General features: G+C 40.9%; 1 protein-coding gene across 1 annotated transcript in view; it reads right to left on the reverse strand.

The window, feature by feature from the left end:
• Positions 1-5,614: 5,614 nt before the first annotated feature.
• The window catches only part of PRTFDC1 (phosphoribosyl transferase domain containing 1), a gene marked incomplete at both ends in the record, with an annotated part of 69,178 nt that continues 49,387 nt past the window's right edge, over positions 5,615-25,405 (reverse strand). Inside the window, 7 exon segments of the mRNA XM_084880571.1 lie at positions 5,615-5,662; positions 8,263-8,339; positions 12,076-12,122; positions 12,617-12,643; positions 12,645-12,697; positions 14,128-14,145; positions 25,320-25,385. Of these exon segments, the coding sequence (XP_084736697.1) occupies positions 5,615-5,662; positions 8,263-8,339; positions 12,076-12,122; positions 12,617-12,643; positions 12,645-12,697; positions 14,128-14,145; positions 25,320-25,385 (336 nt within the window).

The following is a 25,405-nucleotide window of genomic DNA, read 5'->3' on the forward strand; positions in this document are numbered from 1 at the left end:
GGACCACCCCCCTACCCTGTGCACGAATTTTGTACACTGGACCTCTAGTAAAAAGAATAAAATCTTACCATTTGTGACAAGAGGGTATTATGCTAAGTAGGTAAGTCAGACAGAGGAAGACATATACTGTATGTTTTCACTTATATGTGGAATCTAAAAAGGAAAAAAAAAGTGGACAAACTAAACAAAATAAAATTGATAGAAGACATATTGGTTGTTGCCAGAGGGGGACTGGATGGGGATGAAATGGGTGAAGAGGGTCAAGAGGTACAAACTGCCTGTAACCAAATGAACAAGTCCAGGAGATGTTATGCCCGGCATAGTGGTACAGGTAACAATACTGTACTGCATATCTGAAAGGTGCTAAAGAGAGTAATTCTTAAAAGTTCTCATCATAAGAAAAAACAGATTTGTAACTTTGTATGGTGACAGATGGCAACTATATCCATTGTGGTGGTCATTTCCCAGGGTATACGAATACTTAATCATTATGTTGTTCAATTGAACCTAATAAATGTTATATGTCAATTATACCTTCACCCAACTCCTTTGCTAATCTTATGAGGAGAAAACATGCAGGGCTCACAGCCTTTCTGTTGCAGGTTTCCTCTTCAGTTTCCTGAAGATGGCCACAGCAGTGTGTCTCTCATCCCACTTGTCTTCTCACTCTTCGCTGCTGCTATTTGCCTACTGAGTGGTGGCAGTCCAAGTCCCCTCCCCTTGAACTCAGACAAATCTTAGTAACTGTCTTGACTAACAGAATGTGATGGAAGTGAGACTGTCATATAAAAAGACAATATGGGCCTGGCTCGGTGGTTGAGCATTGATCTATGAACCAGGAGGTCACTGTTCGACTCCTGGTCAGGGCACGTGCTGGGGTATGCAGCTCCATCCCCAGTGTGGTGTGTGCAGGAGGCAGCCAATCAGGGATTCTCTCTCATCCCTGATGTTTCTATCTCTCGCTCCCTCTCCCTTCCTCTCTGAAATCAATAAAAATAAAAAATAAAAAAAAACAATAGAAGCGACATGGCTTTCACCTGCTTCTCTCTGTCTCTGTCTCCCTCTGCACTTGCTTTTCTGTCCAAGCTACCATGTTGTGAGGAAGCCCGAACATGAGAGAACACAGATAAACATCCAGTGGACAGCCTCAATTATGGTTCGAGCTAACAACCAACATCAACCCCTAGACAAGCCTTCGGAGCAGATGCCCAAGGGACTTCCTGTGATCATGGGAATTTCCTGCCTGTGCCCTCCAATACAGCAACTTACCACACACGAGTCCATCCAGCAATTATAATGTAGCACGTATGAATTTAGGAGTACATTTTTAAAATTATATTTAACATTAGATAATTTAAATTTAAAAATTACATCTGGCTAATGGCTGCCACATTGGATAGTTCAGCTCCACAGCCTCGGAGTCTTCCAGCTGAAGCAACAGACATCACGGAGCAGAAACAAACCATCCCATGGCCCTTCTCTGATTCCTAGCTCTTGCAGACCAAGAGAAATAATAAATACATGCTACTCGGTTTTGAAGTGATTTATGACACTTCCATCAATAACAAATAGACACACTCTCTATAGATTCCCCCCCGTGTTTGTTTTTTGTTCTCTCAGCAAATAAAAATGCACAAATCTCCTGCATCTTTAAAATCCCTCTAGCCATGGCTATGTGTATCTTCTTTTTACAGCCAGTTTTTTTAAATAAGCCGTCTACATTTGCCCTCTTTACTCACAACAACTTCTCTAACAGACACCCACGAGGCTCCGGAAACAAATGAGGTCACAGTAACGTTAGTTCAGGCTTATTTCTCCCCCTTGGAAAATGCAGGCCTTCAGTACTGCCCCCTGTCTCCACACTCTCCCCTATCTATTTCTGACCAAAGCCCACTTTAGCACAAAAAGCCACCCCCCTCCTGGCCAAGACATTGCAAACAAACAAACAAACAAACAAAAAAAAACAACAAAAAACCCCACTTTTTTGTTTGTTTGTTTGTTTGTTTGTTTTATCAGACTAGAAAAAGATGTCCCTCTTAGAAAAAGATGCTCCTTAGGGGGTCAGGGGAGGGCGAGGCAGCCCTCAGCCAGGGTCCGTGGCGCATGGCGCATGGCGTGGCAAGGGGAGTGCGGGCTGGGTCTCAGCCCCTGCTTGCTCCCCTCAGCCAGGTGTCCTGTGCAAGGCACCAGCAGCACAGGCTGTCAACCAAGGCGGTAGCTGTGATTCTTGGATGCGAAGGGCTTTCTCACGCATGTCCGTCAGCATTCCTCTCACAGGCTGCGGTGGTCTCTTTGTGCATGCCTCCCTCTGGCCCATGAAACCTTTGGAGGGTGGCATCTTGTGAAGCACCTTGGATGTGGACACCCCTTCCAGCCCAGAGGGCTCCCCAAACTTCAGAATCCTTGGCATCCTAAAGCAGAGCTCTTTCCCCACTCATCCCTGCGCCGTGATCCTCACGAGCCACAGAGAAGGACCTGTCTGCCCCTCCATGTGGCACCGAGGCTCCCGTGCAGACAGCTCTGTCAGCTGGCGTCCCTGTCTACTGCTCTTCACAGGTTTCAGAATCAAACATAGGGTGTGATGGGGCCAAGGACCAGGAAGCCCTCTCTTTCCTTTCCACACAGCTCCCAGCACCAACGAGCGAATCTCCCCTTCATGATTCCCCTTCTCCCTTCCTGAAACTAGTCTGCCCCCCAGACCTCAAATGACAGCGGGGGATCCCAAAAGAACACCATGATAGCAAAGTGAGTAAAACTCTCAAATACTATTTTTGTCCAAATATGCCAGGCATCCGGGCGAAGAGTGTGGTGTAGGGTTTTGATTTCCTAGAACAGTGGTCGGTAAGCCGAGGCTTGCGAGCCACATGCGGCTCTTTGGCCCCTTGAGTGTGGCTCTTCCACAAAATATCATATGCGGGTGCACACATCCAGTGCGATTGAAACTTCGTGTCCCATGCGCAGAAGTCGGTTTTTGGCTCTCAAAAGAAATTTCAATCGTTGTCCTGTTGATATTTGGCTCTGTTGACGAATAAGTTCGCCCACCACTGTCCCAGAACATCCTACCTCTATTATAAAAGTGACAAAGTATTTGCATGACACCAGCTCCCCGGAGTGCAGTGGGTTACCTTCCCCCTCCGTGGGGAAAACTCAAGTTCCCCTCACAGGAGGCTGAGTAAATGCCTGTTTGTGCTCCGCGGGGCTGTTTTCAGTCTCAGAAGGCATAGTTATTGGAAGCAATCTTCGTATAAGCGGGCCCTAGCAGCTCTAACCTGCATTGCTCAAGAGTGAACTGTATTTGCAGTTCACATTGGGGGTAGGCACATGGATCAATATGTGACACAGTCCAGTCTAGAATGAAAGGTCCAGTTTATAGTGAAGGGCTCTCATTTGTTTGGAGGACTCCAAAGTATTACTAATTATGCTACTTTACCACTGCAGTAAAAGTATTATGAAGTTTTGTAACTAAATCCAAATTTTCCCAATAAGACATACCACACACCTTTCTCCCCTGTTCATCCATGTTGGAACACTAATTTAATAAATGCATTGGTTATTAATCAGGTAGGAAGCTGTTACACTTTTAGTCTAGGTTGAATAAACTCAGTTTGACAAGAGAAAAGGAAATACTATTTTTCCTAAGATGACATTTTTGGGTATCATTGTCAAAATATTATCTGGTAGAAAAACATTGCAAGAATGATTAATGTGTATTTAATTTTTCTTTTTTCAGCCATAATTAGTGCAAGTCCTCAAAATCTTGTGAAATGTATCTTTCTTTTTAATGTGAATAAACATAAAGCCCTCAAAATGATAGTGATGGTTACTAAAATTCAAAATTTTAAAGAAAATATTTTAATACATAAAATATAATGTGTAACATTATAATTTATGGATAATTTTATATTTAAAATAAAATACGTCTGGATTATTTTAGGTATTCTGATATAAATGTAGTAAAATAAAAATTGTGTTTAAACATTAATTTTGATACATCAAGAAATAGGCCAGTTATACAGAATTATCAATCTGTAATTCAGATCCTATTTCTTCTATGGAACAAAGCTAGAAGGAATTCCCTCTACTGGTTTCCCCCTGGGGATATCTGGGTGTGGTTTATTTTCTTCTCTGGCTGGAACAAAAATATGCAGGAAAATCTTCTTCTACAACAAAAATTCCTTGTTCTTACAAGCAAACTTAAGGAGGAAAAAAAGAAGTAGATCAAGACTGGCTTAATTGTTTGTTTATACTGGTGCATATATTAAATTTTTTCCAGGTTAAAAAAACCAAATAAAGCCATAAGGAAGATATATGCAAGTAGTATATTTAAGCTACCAGCTCACACACACTTTAATAGCTGAAAGTACATAAAGATATGAAGATGGCAGTAAAACAGTAAGCAGTTATGAAACATTACATGGATTCTTCTTCTTTACTAATTAAAGGAAGCTAGAACCTGATAATAATATGCCTCATACAGTTCAGACCCACACAAAGGCTGCTTAATTATTTATTTTGTATTCGCTCCTTTTAGGAAGTGAAGAAAAAGCAGTTCTACAGGCACTCAAGTTTATTTTCAATTAAAATCCCCATAAATTATAAAACATCTCATAAAACAAGGGAAAATGGAAAAATATTATTCAGAAAAAAAAAAAACTTTCTTAAATATGTTTTTCCCCCTGTAATGCCTTGGATTGTAAATCAGTCTTAAAAGGCCACTTAAAATAATAATTCACCCTCTGTGCTCCTGTTTAGGATATCACATAATAATGTTTTTTTCCTTTGGTGCAAATAAGAGGAAATTTTTCTTCTTGCTTAGTTTTGAGCATTGAAAATGCTTGCCCCTCCTCCAAATTCTGCCATTTGCTCATGTCGCCACATGAATAAAAGGATGCCACTTAGAAACCGGGGTTTTGCTGCCATTGTGTTTTTCTAATTAAAATTCAGAGTATTAAGCACAGTTGAGTACGTCCATGCATCCATGACATACCGTTATCACATACCGGAAGCTCCAATCAAGAGCACTGAGCAAGGCTCATTTCATAACATCATTAACATTCATTGTATGCGGCGGCTCAGAAAGGCTTTGTCAAAGCAGATAATAACGGCCTGTCAGGAAAGTGCAAACAGAAATTTATATTAAATTGCCCTTTTCTTAAAGTATGGGAATATAGTTGCCTTTCCAGTTTCTGGCTCAGAGCTTAACTCAAAAGGCTCTCAGGTTCTTAAGACTGCAAAATATTACAAAGAAATAGAGTATATTTTTTAAAAAGTCAAGTAAGAAATATTTGAGTAACTAGGTGGGGGTAAAGTATTGGCGCACAATGACTGCATGAATGAAAACAAAAGAAGGTGTAGCTCAGGAGTGTGAAGGTAGAACGCATATGAGTCATAAGGCGGAGTGTTTAATTTGGAACAAGTCAAATAAAAACATTGCTTTCTTTTCCTTAAGAACTCTTGATACTCTTTATGTTATAGTCTCAGAAAAGAAAGCTCTGTCATTGAAACATTTTTTTTTCTACCCTGCTGAGTGAAGATGCCTGGGGAGACAAACTTCACACGGTGGCTTCCTGGATGTAGCTGTAAGTCTGATGTAATCTGGAGAGAAGTTACTTCTTTAGACTCCATACTTTTCTTTGCCATCTTCATTGATCACACTTATGTGCTGAATCAATAAAAAATTTAATAATGTGTAAGTTTCTTAACAAAATATGAGGTGCAGACATTATGCAATAATAAAGACCATCATCCTGTATTGGTTACTGTTTATTTAAATACTAGAGGCCTGATGCATGAAATTCATGCATGGGCAGGGTCCCTAGGCCTGGCTGGCGATCAGGGATGATCGGTGGGGCAACTGGCAGAGCAATCTGAAGGCCCCCGCTGGCACCTACCTTGGCTGGCCTGGGGCCTGTGGGCTGGGGCCAGCTCCTGCATTGAATGTCTGCCCCCTGGTGGTCAGTGTGAGTCATAGCAATCGGTCGTTCCACCAGTTGTTTTGCTGTTCAGTCGATTTGCATATTAGGCTTCTATTATATAGGATATTTGTGTATTTATGTGTGTGTATGTAACATCAAAAGAAATCCATTCAAATGTTTGACAAAAATGCTTTATTGTTTTCGTTTTGAGCCTTTTTCTAAATTTGGCTTTCTAAGTCTGTAACAACCAGAAATGCTGAGGGAGCAGTATGGTTAGCTGTGGTGGAGATAGAAGTCTCCTACTGGTAAAATTACAGCCCCTAGGGTGAATGGAGAAACAGTCATAATAAAAATAATATGGACTCTTACTTGACCATTTTGGATAGTAAGAAATGTGTCAGGAATATTTTGGTTCAAGCAACAGAAATGGAGTCAGGCTAACAACATAAGCAAAATAGGGAGATTTATTGGTAAGATACTGGGTAGCTAACAGAAACAAAGAAAGGGCTGAACAATGAAGGAAGTGGAAGACAGGAATAGGGGTAGCTCCAGACTCAGTCCATTGGTTAAGCCCCAAACTCCTTGGTCTCTGTGATTTTGGTTTAAGTTTCAAATGAGAAAGAGGGAAGAGGGGAGATAGAGGGAGGAAGAGAAAGAGAAGAGAAGAGAGAGAGAGAGAGAGAGAGAGAGAGAGAGAGAGAGAGAGATTGGTCTGGTCTGTTTTAGGTAAGATGTCTAGATCATTCCGTGATGGTCTAGGGGCCACACAGCCAGGGGTCCATGTCTATATGTGAAAACTTTGGCAGGCAATTAGATAGTCATAAGCAGAACAAGGACGATGGGCCAGGTACAGAAGGTCAACAGGGTGCAAAATTCTGTGTGCCTAGCAAAGGACAACTGTAGCATAGGATCTCTTCTCCAGGGTGACCTTTCCTCTCCTAGCATGTCGATGTTCCTGCGGTTCGGACGCCTGGCCTTTCCTCCCTAGAGATAACATCTAGGCCTCCATTGTGCTTCAGCTCCAGGCCCAGAAGAGCAACAAAACCAGACAAGCTAACCCCAGGGCCAGCTGCACTGACTAATGACCCCCTGTACCAGCCAATCAATCAGTGGAGCCCTCAACCCTGAAAGACACACCTGAAAAGCTGCTGTGAATATCTGTGAATAGTCTATTGAGATATTCCCCTGAGACTTCCCCTAAAATCTCCACCTTAAAAACCCTTAGGACAGAAAACCCATCACACTCTCCCTCATGGGAGCACATCACAGTTTCCCCCTCCACTCCCCCAAACCCCGAAGTGTGTCACCTTGACTTGCCTCAATTCTAAGCTCCAAGGGCCTTTCTTTTACCTACATAATTTGTTTCCTAAGCCCATTTCTTCTACAGATTACTTCTTATACCTCTGTGATTTTCCCAATAAATGTTCTCTTATAGTTTGAGTCTTGGCTCTAAATTCTTTCTTAGCCACAACTCAAGTACCAATGTTGCTGAACCCAGGTCCCAGTGTGATCCCACCAGTGTAGCACCTGGTGCTGTTCCTGCCGCCAATGAAACTGCTGCCCCCAAATCGGGAACAGTTATGAGCTAGCTGCAGGCCACTCGAATTGGCACCTGCTAGATTTCAAGCTCCAACCCAAAAAAGGTTATAAAATATTTACTACTAGGGGCCCAGCACACGGACTCATGCACTGATGGGGTCCCTCAACCTGGACTGAAGGGATTGGGCTGAAACCAGCTCTCTGAAATCCCCTGAGAGGTCCTGGATTGCAAGAGGGCGCAGACCAGGCCGAGGGACTCCACTGGTGCAAGATCAGAAATGGGGAGGGACCACAGGAGGGCAGGCCGTCTCGCCAAGTCCTGATTGGCCTGACCCCAGCAGCAAGCTAACCTACTGGTTGGAACATCTGCCCCCTAGTGCTCAGTGCGCATCATAAGGACTAGTCGAACTGTTGAACAAACAGTCAGACACTTAGCATATTATAGGCTTTTATTCTAGGATTACTATGGGTAAGTAGGCATAGTCAATGACTTGTAGAAAAACCAATACCAAGCCATAGTTCTGCTTTTGGCTTCCTTATTTCTTTAGTATAAAATAGAGCTCATAAAAAATGAAAATTGAAATTAAAAAGAGATAATCATAATTGCTTCTATCAACCTAATTTCTCCCTTGCAGGATAGTGGGGGGAGTGAATTGAGATTGTGCATACAAAGTGCCCAGAATATTCCTGACATAGAAGTTACTCAATAAATGGCAGCCACCATTACTACTAGTTCAATAATTAGTTAAATTGATGGAACTGTTAAGTCCTTGTGAAATGGGGGTAGGGATATGCATGCAACACTTATATTAAAATCTCTGAAGTATTCATTGTAATCTAAGGCATAACCCACCACAAATAAATTTGGAATCTCAAATCCAGCATCTGAGCAGGGAGAGAGAAGAAAAAAAAAAATCAAAATTTATATAACAAGCATAAAGCTACCATACGTTAGTGCTGACACTTCAATGGTGAGGACTTTTCATTTAGGCAGAAGCAAGTGAAAAAAGTGATAAGCAATGCACAGGATGAGCCCAGCAGGGACCTGGACCCGAATGAGTACTAAGGAAAACAAGACAAACAAGCCAACATACAATAAAGAATGACTGTACTTCCGGTATCTGGAGCTGAGAAAGGGCTCAGGCAGCCCAGGAGATAGTAAGAAATACACATGAGTTAGTAATGTGGGCTTGTTGTTCCAAAGCAGTATCCAATGGCATCGTGCCAATGCAAACACTCTGAAAAGCACCAAGTGCAGTTCACACAGGAGGCATTATGATACCTCAGTACGTGAGTAGGTGTGCAGGCTGTTGCAACTAAGAGGTGATCCTCACACCACTCAGTGTCTCCGGCAGGAGAAAGAGCTGGGAAGCAAAACCTGGGAGACAATATGAAGGAAATGGAATTGCTCAGCTTGAGGAAGAGAATGTTTGGCGTTCACAATGCAGATGACAATGATTAGCTCTTTATCTCTATTAAGGGCAGAAGGAGAGTAAATGGATTTAAATGCAGTAGAAGGTATACTCAGGTTAAGCAAAAGAACAATTTATTGAAAGAAATATTATTTTTTTTTTAAAAAAGGATTCTTAAAGAAAAGACCATTGCTCTCTTTATTGGAGGCCTTGAAACAGAATAAATGTGCTATTGTCCAATGATTTTTCAAGCTCCTTCCAATGTTTTGGAGTCTGTTTGTTTGTCACAGGATTGCAGATGAGCAATACACTTGCCTGCTTTTATGAAACTACTAGTAGCCCTGTGCACAAATCCGTGCACCACTAGCTCTCCAATAGCTCGCTGCCGCCCTCCAGTAGCTCTCCACTAGCTGCCCCGCCCTCCTATAGTGCTTCCCTCCCCCATAACTTGCTGCCCTGCCCCCTCCTTTAGTTCTCCACTGCCCACTTGTAGCTCACTGCCCCACCCTCCTGCTGATCTCAGACCTGGTCGTTACGTGGTCAGTCATTACGCTTCATGGCATAATGACCATTTGCATATTACATCTTTATAAGATATTTGATGCAGCCGATGGACTTAGAGCCCTGAGAAAGTTACCTCCATGGTACTGCCCACCACCGCTTTGATTCCTGTGACCAGAGATGCTTCCAAATAAAGAAACAAACTGCTTCTTGCTCACAGAACATGCTAGATGCCAGGAACCTATTTTCTGGGGGACTACATTATGTGTCACTATTTGACTATCCACTCTGTAGGTTCTTGAGAAAAATAATCAGAGGAGATGGACGAGCAGACGAACAGATGTCATTGGACATAGAGGAAAGAGTCAATTAGGAGAAAGGAACAAAAAGCACAAAGATTCAGAAATCCAGAAACAAAGAAGAAACAGGGATTCTGAGCTAGCTGAAAGAACATTAGGAAACCCTGATTGTAGCAATAATAGTGACTTTACAGTGAGCAATGCAAACCCTAGAACAGGCATGGCAACTCAGACTGGGAAAAGGCAGTTGAGAAAGCCAAACCTTCAGAGTGTTATGGGATAAGAGGGAGACTTGGTTGAATAGGACGGGAGCCAGAGTGACCTATCTCTAACTGGTAAATGGATGCAAGTCCTACTCTTCTGTCTGTAATTGCAAGTATATTGCAAGAGTAAGAACAGTGATTAAAACCAGACTGGCCTGGGTACAATACTGACTCTACAGTTACAATTCTGTGACCTTGGCAAGCTTTTTAATCTTGTTATGTTCAATTTCCTGGTCTGTAATGTGGGCATAACTTTAGCATCTACCTTAGAGGACTAAGTGTGTTAATCTGTGTATAGCTCTTAGAACAGAGTCAGGAACATCATAACCATTGGCTAGTGGTTGCTGTTATTACTTTATTAATGTTGTTACTACCAGTGACACAGAAATTAGTAATTGCCTGGATGTCCGAAGTGAAGGTCTTTTAGTTAAGACTTTTTCTGAGCAATGTCTTCCATTATTTCCTCAGGAGATTTGTGTTTACTAACCATGTCCAACTTTAACTATATCCGAATTATATTCCACAAACCAGTAACTGGATAGGAACATTCTTTTGGATCTATCTGCCCAGAATGGACATTTTCTAGATTTAATACGTCCCACACAGGAATGAAACTTGTGTTTTCGAATAAAGAGTCACTGGCTAGATAGCACTGGCACATTACCCATCCATAGCATGCTTCTCTTGCTGCAATGTTTGTTCAGCTTGCTAATGAGAACTGTGGCCAAATTATCCCAGAGGCTAGAGAGCAAATGTAAGTTATAAATATTAAGCTGAAGTCTGCTGCCTATGCAAGTGAAAAAAAAAAATCACCTCCGGTGTTAGAATAATAATAAATAATCAAGTTGCTTGTTTATCCTCCTGCCCTAGGTGAGGAAAGTCTTCCAGAACACATCTGAAGGCAAGTGTGAAGATAGTGTCTATAGATATTTGCTCTGCTAGTTCTCTGTTATTGTTGTTTCTGTGAAGTTATATTTTTTTAATTGAATTATAGTCAACATGCAATATGATCTTAGTCTGAGGTGTACAACATAGCAGTTTAATGTTTTTTTTAAAAATATATATATATTTTTATTGATTTCAGAGAGGAAGGGAGAGGGAGAGAGAGAGATAGAAACATCAATGATGAGAGAAAAATCATTGATTGGCTGTAATCTGCACACCCCACATTGGGGATCAAGCCCACAATCTGGGCATCTGCCCTGACCGGGAATTGAACCGTGACTTCCTGGTTCATAGGTAGACACATTCAACCACTGAGCCAGTGCACCTGGGCATGGGTGGATGTTTTCATACATTACAAAATGGTCAGCACAATAGCTCTCGTTATCATCTGATATCATACAAAGTTATTGCAATATTATTGACTACATTCCCTATGCTGTTCACTTAATTCTTTGTTTTACTGAACTTTTGTTTGGAGTAGTGGGGAGATGTCTTGGATTTCCCCTTCGTGTGCTAAAATTCAGGCCTGCGCTGGCACCAGTTTGGCTCAGTGGATAGAGCGTCGGCCTGCGGACTGAAAGGTCCCGGGTTCGATTCCGGGCAAGGGCATGTACCTTGGTTGCGGGCACATCCCCAGTGGGGGGTGTGCAAGAGGCAGCTGATCGATGATTCTCTCTCATTGATGTTTCTAACTCTCTATCTCTCTCTCTTCCTCTCTGTGAAAAATCAATAAAATATATTAAAAAATATATATATATATAAAATAAAATTCAGGCTTGCTTTATGTCTGCACTGTGCATTGTCTGGTATGAGAATGCCTCTGACCCGTTCCCCGGCCTTTCCCTGTCTGATTGTGGTGCCATGGCAGGAACCCTGTGCGCCTGTGTCAGTCCAGAGAGGCCGAGTCTTCCTCCTCCACCAGAAACCGGTTCTCTGAGCTCTTTGGAGGTAAAGTGCTATGGAAAACCCCAAAATCAAAATACCCAGGCACACAACTGAGTTCCTGTGAGTGGTGCAAGGCAGGAAACATAAGCCCCTCGTTGTAAAGAGTTCTAGTTTCGCTAGCAAGGCCGGGAATTTGCGGGTCTTTCAAACCTATGCAGCTTCCACTTCAGACAGAATGCCCACAAATAGAAATTTCTTACACACAAACTACCAACTCGAGGTAACCCATTAACAAACAAAAACCAAAACACTTAACAGTCAAGTCTAAAGCCATCACTTCTAGGTGTCCTCTTCACCAACAAACTACCATTAAAAAAAAGGAGCGGGGGTTAGTGATCCAAAGAAAATCTCTGTGACTTGCAAATAGAATGAAGTATCATTAAAATAAATAGTATTTAAAATATGTATTACTCCCCCCACCCCCTCCCTTGAGCACCTGGGGCATCGCCACAGCCCCCCAACTCATGCATCTGCTACTGCGGCACCAGCTCAGTGACTCTCAATAAAGGAAGGGAGGGGGCCCTGCCCCGGGGCCCAGCCAGCAGCTCCTGGGAACAGCTCGAGGCACAGTCAAGAGGGGTTCGGCCACAGCAAAGCCTGTGCTCTTCCCTGTCCTCTCCCTCAGGCCTGAGGTTCCATGGGCGGTGTTATAGTGTGGGCAAACTGGAACACCCCAGAGCAGAAAGCCACTGGTTTGGAACAGACTGCCCTCTCTGAAAACAGCACCCTGTACCAGCATCCAAATCCCTTTTGGGCTCCTTTGGAAAGACCGAAACAAAGATGTGCGTCCCCCTCACCTGGCTACCTTACTCTCGTGGGGCTTGTTTTTCTATGCTGCTGAGCAGCGCTTTCATAGTCCTCCCTGTTCCAACAACACCCTCTGCAAAGAGAACAGACACATTTATCCAAATGCACTTGGGCAGCATAGTAGATTTTTCATTCAGGCAGATAATTATATTCCTTATTAATAATGCATCCTAATTAGAATTGCGATCAATTGGAATCAAAGTAGGAGGCAGAATTGGTTCTTTTTTATTTTTATTTTGGACCAGTGCTTCTTTCTGGAAGCTGAGTTGGGGAAATACATTGGTGAATATTTCCTCAAACTCTGAGCTGGGTTGAAAGGCTAAATTCAGCCTTTGGAGAGCATGTGGGGCTCTCTCTCAGTGCATTGGTACTCGCTCATGCACATTCAAAAACTACGCTTTGGCCCTGAGGTTATGTGACATAATACAGGACGCATGAATTTTCATGGACCAGGGATGTACATCTGAATACACTGAATGGGTAAACACCTCCCCCTTGCTCTCCCCACTCAATAGGGTCTCTGCTGCTAGGAAGTGAGATGTGTCTGGCCGGCAGCTGGTGACAGCCCTTGAATTCTGAGGGTGCGAGCCTGCAGTGAGCAGAGGCTCATCTCCGCTGATGAGCTGCTGCTCAATTAAAGCAGAATGGGCAGCAGCAATGTATTGTCCTCAGGACAGAAATCAGCTGTCAGGAACTGATTATCAAAACAAGAGGTCTGAATTTAGTCCACGTTGGGCAATTCATTTGGCTAGAGGGTCTACTTCATGGGTTATGTCTGAGCCAGGACTGCAGATACATATGGCGCACACAGGCAATTGTGTAACAAAAGCTTGAAGACAGATCCCCTGAATCTCAGCCAGCTGATAAGACAGGTGTGCTCTTGAAGGAAACAGGAACATGTGCAGCCCACTGCTGCCCCAGGGCCTGTGTTTTCTCTCTCTTCTTTCTTTTCTTTTCTACCTTTCATCTCTTCCTTTCTCTCTCTCCCCTCCACTCTTTCTTTCTTTTTTTCCCCCCTCCCTCTCTTCCTTCTTTTTAAAACAGAACCCGTTAAATTAATTCATAGTTTTCCTTTGGACTGCCATTTTAAAATTGATTAAATTTGTGATTCGGATGCAGCAGCTAGAATTGCTCCAAGTCATTAGCAAGAACACTGAGGTAAGGGTGAGGAGGATTCTAACCTTGGCATAAGCATTAAATAAATTTGGCTTTGTGGGTTAGCTTTCTCTTTTGTAAAAATGTCTGATTCACAATGGGTACAATAATCAATTTAGACGTGTTTGGAATTAAATATATAAACCTTTTAAATGAGTAATTTCAAGTCACTGGGCTCCTTTGGAAAGACCGAAACAATTTTAGTTGGCTCCTACTCAATAAATTTGGAGAGCCACGCACACAGAAGAACTCAATGAATCCGTGAGCAACTTGATAACAAGCTCTATATTTTAAAACTCACCATTCATACTTTCAACTTCTAAATATGGGTAAGAAGTCAGTTTACCTCAACAATGAGGACATTCTGAAAAAACAAACAAACAAAACCACACCAGTTATTTTCAAATTGAATGAAAATCTGGCTCACAAGATCAGCACACATTTTGCTCACAGGTGGAATTTTCCAATTTACTTATTTGTTCCTCCCCCATTCATTTAACCCAAATGGAGATAATCTAGGTATTCCAGATTCATTTTAATAGTCTCTCTGGAATTACTTGGTGCTGTAATATTTATTAATATTTATATTCAGGTTAGGGGCAGGCTTATTTTCGACCTTGTCTGAAGAGCTTACCCATAGTCATCCCACCTTCATAATTTTGGCAAGTGCCCCACCCAGCAAGCATTCTTTGGGATACAAAGCTTACTATGTATTTCCCAGGAAAACAAAGCCGGCATGAACTGCAGCGCTCATGGAGATAGTGCTCTGCAGAGGGATCATGTGTTCGGCTGGGGCTCTTTTCCTGCATAGCTAACATCACTGGGATGCACCACGTACTCTCGAATTTTCAACCCTGAGGAAAGGGGTTGGATACAGAGAGGGCTATTAGGTGCCTGGTTTATGTTTTCAGCAACATGATTAGGTTCCTTGCTATGTGCTTTCAAGTCATTCATTGACTTCTCCCCTGAGAACACTGGTTATATTTCATTTAAATTTCTGTTTTGACCTATCTTTCCCACTAGAGTATAAAGTCCAAAGTCCATGCGGTGGGAATCATATTTGTCTTGTTTGTTAACTGTATTCTTATAGTAACAAAGGTCCCCAGCTGTATATAGATGCTAAGTAATTATTTATTGAATGAAGGGATAATAATTAATTATACTTATTGATGAGTTAAAATCAACCAATTAAGTGGATTAGCAGTTACATGTCAACACCGTCCCACCAAATTAAAATATGACTGTATTATTATGCCATTCCAATTAACTAAGTGGTGTGGATATTCCCTTAGTGTATTGGTTTCTTTTTTTAAATGATCTTTCGTTTATCCCAATTATTCATATAATAGTTTAAAAATTGGATCAAGCTTTACACCTTAGATATTTTCCTTATAGTACTGAAAAAGAGATTTAAGTGATATAAATGTTAACCAACCAACTAAAAAGTCTGTTAGATTCGCACCGTATTACTTTGTGTGTCAAATGCATTTTTTAAGTGAAATTCTTTCTAGAAGTGTTTTTCTCTCAGGTATGGCATTTTATTCGTTAAACTCATGTTAAAAATTGTAAATTTATCACTAAAATGTAAGATTATTTTTTATTTTTTTATTTTTAATTTTTTATAAATATATATTTTGTTGACTTTCCACAGAGACGAAGAGAGAGGGATAGAGAGTTAGAAACATCGATGAGAGAGAAACATTGATCAACTGCCTCCTGCACAACCCCCACTGAGGATGTGCCCGCAACCAAGGTACATGCCCTTGACCGGAATCAAAACCGGGACCCTTCAGTCCGCAGGCCAACGCTCTGTCCACTGAGCCAAACAGGTTTCTGCTATTTTGTCTACTTTTAAAGTAGGTCATGTTCCCAGTGTCCTCTCTACCCTGAGAATTTCACTTACACAGGAATCCCCTTGGTATTTTCTACATGTTTGCTCTGCTCTTCACCATCAACCCATAACAGTTAGTTAGGATGTGAATTTTTAGTTTGATAGAGACTTATCAACCATGCCTATTAAACAATTGGAATACTTGGAGAATATTTGGTCAATTTAATTTCCTAGTTCACAGTCTCTTTTAGTGTTTATCTGATAATGAAAAACCTTTCTAAAATCTGTTTGTCTGAATTCTTGCCTAATGAAGTAAAGTTCACTAAAAGTAATTAAATCTGTTTTGTGAAGGTTCAAAATCTTGCAAAGCAAGACTCAACTTAGAAAAGATTAGCTTCAACTATAGGATGTAGTGGTGGCTGTGTACTAATCCAGATATATATTGTCAAAATTACTTAAACACATTTTGAAATCAAGGTGATGTTCAAAATCAAATAGAAAAGTCGGTTGATGTGTGCCTTTTTAAAGTATTTTAAAATGTTTATGTATTTTAAAATATATTAAAGTTATGATATTCTTTAATATGCGTAGCTAAATATTATCACTTCTAAGAAAAATGATAATTTCTATTATCATATAAAAGTTGGTGCGTATTTAAATTTCCCCAGTTGCCCTTAAAATAGCCTTCTGTAGTTGGTTTGTCAATCTAAGATCATGCCCTGGATTTGTAATTCTCTTTTAATTTAAAATATCTCTCTTTTTCTGAACTTCTGTTTCTCAATTTAATACTTTTTGGTATCATCTATTTGCTGTATTGCACAATAGATGAGAATTTAGTTCTTTCACACTAACTCACTTCTTTCCCCCCATCTCCTAATGCAATTACTTTGTTATGACTCTATCTTCTTGTACTGCTTACATTTTCCCCAATAAAGAGTGAAGTAGTGTCCTATAATTATATTTCCTCTTAGAGCTGTTTACTTTTCTTCTTGGAATTCATAATTTTTTTTTATCGTCTTCCAGTGTCTTATCCTGAAATAACCCTCCATTATTTTTTAAAGTCAGCTTTTCTTTCTTGGAACAATGATTGTGAGGAAAACATTGGTTTGTTTAGCTATATTTCTCACAGGGTTTCTGGAGGACTAAACGCACATGTGTTAAACACAAGGCCCGCGGGCCAAATCCAGCCCGCCAGGCCTTGCAATGTGGCCCGCACCGCGCTGTCATCACTGCACTCCGCTGTCAGTTTATGACATTGTCAGTTTATGACTGTTCAGTAAACCATTCGGCCTGCGATTTAGGCTGGATTTTAGATTTTGGCCCCTTCTCTGATTGAGTTCGACACCCCTAGACTAAAGAATGTGTTGGTACTATCTGTAACAATGCCAAGACCTTTCTGTTATGTACAGCATTGTACAGTATTAGAAAGTACAATCATTTAGTGGGCTTATGAATGATGGGCAGGGAATGCTGGTATGGATACACTGACTGCTTTTGAAAGGAAACTATGCAGGTATCTAGAGTTAGTGAATGAGTTCTACAGAACAGTATTACATATATATTTACTTTCATTTACAGAACATCATACTATGTTTTCAAATTCTTCATTAGTAATATGTGCCACTGTCTGGATTTTTCAGTGGGACATGAAAAGTTCATCTCTAACCAAAGCAATGCCTTCCATGCTTTTGGAAACTTGACTCTGTCATGTGAAACTTTTAGGGGTAGAATTAGAACATTGGGGACTAACTATTAGTTATAAGAAATACTAATAAGAAATATTAATCGTGCCCAAACTGGTTTGGCTCAGTGGATAGAACATCTGCCTGCGAACTGAAGGGTCCCAGGTTTGATTCCAGACAAGGGCATGTACCTTGGTTGCGGGCACATCCCCGGTGGGGGGTGTGCAGGAGGCAGCTCACTAATGTTTCTCATTGATGTTTCTAGCTCTCTATCCCTCTCCCTTCCTCTCTGTAAAAAAAAAAAAATCAATAAAATATATTTAAAAATATTAATCGTGCTCTGTTAACCATGATTGTTTTGTTCTGATTAAGGAAAGCACATTCAAACCTGGCTGGGAATTGTACACGGGACCCGGAACGCACCTGGAAATGCAGCCCATCCCCCTCATCTGGGAGCTGCCTATCACCATGGCAAGATCAACAACCAATTCTGTTGCGGAAAGGCAGCAATGGAGTACGGATGCCCCCTGCCCTTTGCAAACCCCCAGCCCACATTGCCCACATTGCCTATAATCTGCAACCATTTTACCCATTCTTATTCCTTTTCCCCGCTTCCCCATGTAATCTTTGTCTGTATCCCATATAAGCAGCTGGTTTATGGGGGGGGGGGGAGGGGAAGGGGGTGCAGAGCAGATTTTTGTGGATGACCTGCTGCTCTCGCATACTGCTGGAATAAATGCTCATATATGATTCAACCCTGTCTCTGCTTAATTGGCTCAAGTAGTGACAGGCAGCCTGGACCCATCGGTTCTCTGGTTTCAAAACAAAAAGTAGCCCAAGAGGAGAAAGAAAGCAACTATCCCAATTTGGAAGCATTTTCACCAATATCTAAAAGAACTAATCTCTTTACATTTTCAAGTACCAAAATTAAGATTAACTTTACAAGATAAAGGACGAAGACTAACTCATCTTTATACTATCAACGTATAACATGGAGACAGGTATATATCAATAGTAGCTGCTCAAGAAGTGCCTGTGGAACAGATCAACAATTCTGACCTAATTTTTTTTTACTTTCTCTAGTTTGCTATATTTTTGATACACCCCATCCATTTTTCTTCCTTGATGATGTACAAGTCCTCCTTAATTAAGTTATACTTAATATTTACTGTTTTTAATTTGGCACTAAGAAATCTTCTAACATTCCTTTTTTTTTTTTTTTTTTTTTTTAAAGTGGGCAGCCTCAGAAATTTCATCAGAACACATTGTGCCTCCTAAACATTTGTAATCTGATAACTCTGACCACTGAACCTGAGATGTTCGCCAGCTTCTGTCTTAGACATCTCATTGCACCTAGCTCACTTCCTCCCAGAAAGCCAGCAAAATCTGCAGCCTGAGGGCCACCGGCAAAATTCTGTGGGGAATCTCTGGAGTGTGTTCTTTCCCTGCTTATTGTCTGATCCTAATCGCAGCGAATCACAGCGAGCTTACTGAAGAAGAGGAAAAGAAGAAGGAAAGAATTATACACACCTAAATGGTTTTCTTAAATAGGTTAGTCTTTTAAAACACAAAAATGATTAGCATATCACAGTCTAATCGTCAGCAGCTCAGTTTTGCGACTGTGGTCACGCCAAGCAGAGGGGATGCCAAGCATGAATAGGAGTATGAAGATAAGCCCCAGGGAGAAAGGAATGTAGTTCAGCATTTCGTTTTATGTGATAATTCACAAAATTGCCAGAAACATCAGTTGGTGGGCATTTCCATTATTGTTCTCAGCCTAGTCAGATGCAATGAAAAGGAATGATTTCAAGAGTGAAGGCAGCCAAATAGGACTTCTTGGCAGGTTTCAATGTTTCATTCCGGCATTTGATTAGAAACTTATTTAGGGGTGGGGGATGGGGCACGGCTCCTGAATCTTGCACTTAACCTGCACATCTGTGTTTTCCAGTTGCCAGATTTGAGCTTGTTTCCATGCATTTGGTTTTATTCCACTCTTTCAGAGATTTCTCTTGAACATGAAAAAATCTTCATGCTTTACACACATTTTATGAAGTGCCAGGATTAAATCAACTTTGAAAACAACCAGCGAGAGGACACGGAGCACAGACAGCTTAAACTCACTGAGTAAAATGCTTTTAATGTTGTGAGTGAAGAGGCCATTTAACTCCATCATTGAGGGCTCCCTTATTCAACAGCCATCAGCTATGACCTATTTCGAATCATGACTCAGCCAGCCTTCCTTGCGAATGTCTCTCTCTTTGCCAAAAAAAAAAAAAAAAAAAAAAAAAAAGAAAGGAAGGAAGGAAATAAAGAAGAGAGGTGCATGGGGGCTGTCTAGAGTCTCCCTTTTCTAAATATTTTAGCTCTCACATCTTTAGAGGGATTCAGAGTTATATGGGACAGTTATGGGGCTGTTAGTGCTTCTAACTCATAACATGGAAAATTACACAGGTAAGCTGTTTCTCCATGTTTTTAAAAGTTCTTTCATAAACAAATTTGAAAACCTCCTTTCCAACCCTCCTGCCTTCATGTAATCATTTACTCCACTCCTACCTTGCTCAAGTAGTTCTATTACACACTCAGGTATGCTCCACCAACACCACCTCCTGGCTGGCCTCTCCCTCCGCCTCTCAAGTCTACCCTCCTGCCAGGTTCATTTTCCCAAAACTCAGCTTCATGATGTCCCCTCTGCTCAACGACTTTTGTGACTCCCCTTTGCTTTTCGGAGCAATTCAAACTCTTTATTGAGAAATTCATTGTATTCTATAGGCCAAGTCTAATTTACACGTTCAGTTTTATAAAATTATTGTTTCTATACTTCTGACTAATTTCCTTCACTCACACTGACCCACGCTTGTCCTCTGCTCTCCTATTCCCTGCCCTCATTCAGTGGTGTTCTTCCTCTCTCTTCTGTGTTATTCCCAGACTTTCTGGTTCCAGGAAACCCTCATCCTCCTTTCACTAAGATAATTACAGTCCCAAGAAATCATTCCTTCTTTGGGTTACTTTAAGCTCAAGGAGAGAGTCTTGTGTGGAACGCATGTGCCATTTAGACAGAGTCAGGGAAGGCCTCCCTTACACAGGAGACTCTAGGCTGAGACCTGCAGGATAGGAGGAGAATGGATTCCAGGTGGAGGCCACAGCTTGTCCAAGGCCTTGGCAGGAAGGAGCTTAGCCAGTGTGGTTAGAGCATTGTGAGGAGGTTAGGGTGGTGTCTGATGATATTGGGAAGGAGAAAAGGCCAGATCATGCAGGTTTTACAAACTGTAAGGAGTTCAGACTATAACCTCTAGCACTGGGCATGGTGGTGCTAGGTAAAATACAGAACACCCAGTCAAATTTGAATTTCAGACAAATAACTACAACTTTTAGTGTAAGTATGTTCTAAATATTACAAGGGGCATACGTATATTAAAACGTATTTCATTGTTTACCTGAAATTCCAATTTAACTTGTTATCCTGTTTTCCATTGTTTTTGTTAAGTCTGATAACCCTCGTTGAGAGTTGCTGAAAGGTTTTTGGTAGGTAAAATACAGAACACCCAGTCAAATTTGAATTTCAGATAAACAGCAGCTAACTTTTTAGTGTAAGGTATGTGATCCCATTTGTATTTGAAGAAGACCCCTTTGGCTGCTTTGTGGAGAATGGTAAAGGGTGGCAAAGCTAACCAACGGTAGTAGTTAAGGAGACCAGTCAGCCCGGCATGGCAACCCAGAGGAGGGGTGGTGGTGGCCTCGCCCTGGGAGACCAGGGCTTCTCCAACATTAATGTCTAAAGGAATCATCTAAGCCTCTTGTTAGGATGAACTCCATTCAGAAGATGTGGGGTGAGATCTGAGATACTACATTTCTAATAAGCTTCCACGTGGTACTGACCTTGCTGGTCCCTTGAGCAAGCATGTCAGACTCAAAGGTAACAGGGGCCAAATAAACAAGGATTAAGTTTATGTGGGCTGCAAATAAACAAAAGCTTCAATTTTCATAGAAATGTAGATTTATTTCGATAGAGACATGCTGAATGCAAAGGGCTGAAATAAATAAATAATCATTAACATAAAATAATAGAACATTTTAATAAAATTTAATATTTTTTCTTGAACATTAACTTACCAGACACTGAATAACTATACAAAATTAATAAGCATGACACAAATAAACCTATTTTTCTTATTCTCAGAAAGTGAAATATTTCCTGTTATGCACACCAAACAAGTCAGTCCAAGACTAATGATGTGGCAATTGACTGCTAACATATTTGCTGCTAGTATTAGTGGAAGGAAAGGTGTGCCTGCACGTAAGGCACATAAGGGAAATAAATGCAACATGGTTATAGTAATCAGTCATAGCGAACATTGTAGTTTGTTATTAATGATTATGTATAATAGGATATTGTAAAAATTAAGTGACAACATTTTTATTAAAATATTTCTTACATACTGTTATACTAGAGACCCCATGCACAAAGATTCATGCAAGAATGAGCCTTCCTTCCCCTGGCTGCTGGCACCGCCTTCACTCAGTCAGGGAGCTGCCTTTCATCCTTCACACACTACCCAGAGGCCGGAGCAGCTGGTGTGGGTAGCACACCCCTTCCCTGGCCACTTGGCACCTGCATATGCAAATTAACCCACCAGCTTTGTTGTGTTAATTTGCATATTCACTCCTGATTGGCTGGTGGGCGTCATGAAGGTACAGTCAATTAGCATCTTACTCTTTTATTAGTGTGATTGTCTGGGCATGAGTTTGACATGCTTGCCCTAGGTCAAAGGTTGGCAAACCATTGCCCATTGGCTAAATCTGGCCTGCTGCCAATTTTTGAAAATAACATTTTATTGAAATATAGCCACTTGTTTCCATATTATCTATGGCTGCTTTCATGCTATGACTGCAGAGTTAAACAGTTGCTACAGAGATTCTATGTCCCATAAACCTAAAATACAGTATTTACTATATGGCCCTTATCAGAAAAGTTTGCTGAACCCTGTCTTAGACCACACTTTGAGTAGCAATGGTCTAGACTTGGGCGATTACCAAGGAGATGGAGAGAAGTAGGCAGATTCGAGGCATATGTGAAGGCACAGAATGTGGAATCCACTGGTGTGCTCAGCATTCCCTTCTGATGCAAACCTAGGCACCTGGAACTGCAGGATTTTTGACCTTACATTGTTGTGACAGCTGAGAACCTGGCTAATCGATGTTGATTCATCTTAGAAATGTTAAGCCATTTGTATTCTAAGGCCAAGGGGTTTTATTTGGCATATGTTGTACGTCTATGTACACATGGAAAGTATAAAGATACTGCAAAATGGTAACCTGAAAGAATCAATTGTCAGAACAGTAAAAGTTGAAGCTGACTCCCATCGTCTTTACTGCTGGCTGGTTTTCCATCTCTCCTATCTCAACTTCCATGGTCTCTACTTTTTTATGGGGATGGTCTGTGCAGTAATTATGGGAGGGAATCCTAAGGCACAGCGCTATCATCCCCTTCTGCTTACTCTACCCCTCAGTAAGAAAGTATTCTTTCCTTAACCTCCTTTCTATCTCTTTATGGAAGGAACTACCCGGTGCTTACCTAAGAGGCAAATTATTCTAAAAGAAAACAGAACATGATTTTAGAAGGATAGAAGGACCATAATTCCATGAGCAATTTTTTTCATGGATGCATTCATTTGGGGTTTTTAGAGTTGCCACTTTGATAGACCCCATGATAAAAGCACAAGATACATAATAAACTTGTATAATCTTATATAATAAAGAAGTAATATGCAAATTAACCCTTATGTTCTCACAAGATGTCTGCCTACAACCAGGCTAGCAGAGGGGTTAATGAGGAATGACCAAACAACTGAACAGCAGACTATATGGGATGACCAGGCCAGCAGGGGGTGGGAGCAGTAAGGGGTGACCAGGCCAGCATGGGAAAAGTTAGGGAGTAGGCAGGCAGGCAGGTGAGTGATTAGGAGCCAGTGGTCCAGGATGGTGAGAGGGATGTCTTACTGCCAGTTCAGGCCTAAACCAGCAGTCAGACATCCTCCAAGGGTCCTGGATTGGAGAGTGTGGGGGGAACCCCCTCCCTTGCACGAATTTCGTGCACTGGGCCTCTAGCAAATCTATAAGGCAATATCATACAACAAAGTACTAAAATGTCTTATGTTAATTAGATGTTACCTAGACTTATGGTGATTATTTTGCAATAATCAAATATTGAATCATTATGTTGTACATCTGAAACTAATATGTTATATGTCAATTTTTAAAATGTGCATTAACTTAGAATTCAATAGCTATTTATAAACATATAATATCTATCAGATCTTAGGAGAAAAAAAGTACAGTAATAATATTAGCATGGTATAATGACTTAAACTATGTTTGCCTCATCTTTTCCTAAATGAAAGCAAAGCTTCATATTGAACTAACATTTGCATACAAAAACTATATAAAACAGATGCAGCTTAATATTAGACTGTGTTCACTATCACTTGCCAGCTTTTGACTTTCAGGAATACTGATGACATATTTCCACAATACTACAGGCTGCAAGCTAGCTTTATCTCTGATGTTTACTCCCCCATTTGATAAAAATGTACTGTTTAAGTTGGGTGATCTTACCACACACATTAAGTTAAACATATTACTATAGACTTGCGCATAGATACGTTGATACATTATGGATCATGGAAGCTGAGGTAGGAGAGATGGAAAACCAACCAGCAGTAAGAAGGACAGGAGTTGGCTTCAACCTTCGCTAGCCTGACAAGTGATTCTTTTAGATTACCAGCTACCATGGACTGACATGCAAATTTTCAAATAGCGTTAAAATTATACATTTCATAAAGGTAAGTTAAAATAAAAATAAAATGACATCATTTAAAGACCACTCCAGGGGTTTTAAAAGTTATGAATTTTGAGAAATTGCTTTGTGTATTTTAGCTTTCTAGGATGTTATTCTATACACTGAAGCAGTAACATCAAATGGTGGCCTATTGCTATGTTAGCATCAAGTTAATTCCAATTTCTATGGAACATAATTTACTATTAGATAGTTATTTAACACTTGGATGCCACAATTTGCCTTCAGAGTCAAGGGTAGTAGCTGTTTTGTAATGAGTCATTGTGATGTTGGAGTATCCTGAATGTTATTATTCACCTTTTGATTAAATGGGACTGGTATTCCTTTCCACCATTTGGGCATTGCATAACAACCACAAATAGGAGAGATTAAGCTTGTGTAACAGACAGAGCTATTTTACTTGGAAAGCTGGAGTTGTTTAGAGATAATGGATACTAGATATATCAGGAGGGAGAGCTGACCAAAATAAAAATCTGTCTTTCTTTCATCTACAGCAACACTTTCACTTCGGGTCACATCGACGCCAAGAGCATCTGCTTTATGAAACACTCTTGCTTTCCATGCATGCATTTATGTCAGAATCCAAACAATTTTTTTTTCACTGGATTGCTAAGCCTTGGCAAGTTTTGGAATTCCATGTTAAAATGGAAGGTGTTTTCCCCATGATCTAATGGGTAATAAAGAAGGGAAGGGCAAAGGGCTGAAAAATGTGCTGTCACAAAAGTCTTTTTTATTCTCTCCCCAAATTTTGTACATTTCAACAAACGTGTGTTAAATCTCTTACTGATGTGCCTGGGTGCTGAGGCATAGATGAGGGACATAAAGCAGATGAGTAAAGGGAAAAGCCTCCTTTTCGGGAGGCACCTGAAAGGGTGAGCAGACGAGAAACAACAAGGACTGCCAAGGGGTTTTGCAATATGAGGTTGTCTGAAATGAGATTGGAAGAAAGCTCGCAGACGAAAGATTTGGTCTGCATCATGTCCTGGAAGCATTATAAAGGAGTGCTTTATAAAGGAGAAATCATTACAAGAGTGCACACATCTATTTGCATGAATTAGCAAACCCTGGAGAGCGTCTGAAATGTGTTGCAAGTGCTGACCTGAAGTGAAGGTCACTGATTTCCCCACAACATCAGGCACCAGTGTGAACTGAGCAGCGTCTCAGGAGCAAACCTTTCCTGCCAGTGTTGAAAGATCAGAGCCTCCAATCATCTGCATCTCGCCCATGAGCTGGTTGTTCTAAAAAGAGAAGCCAATAT

This window comes from Pipistrellus hanaki, assembly GCF_964339955.1.
Source record: "Pipistrellus hanaki genome assembly, chromosome: 1".
NCBI lineage: Eukaryota > Metazoa > Chordata > Mammalia > Chiroptera > Vespertilionidae > Pipistrellus > Pipistrellus hanaki.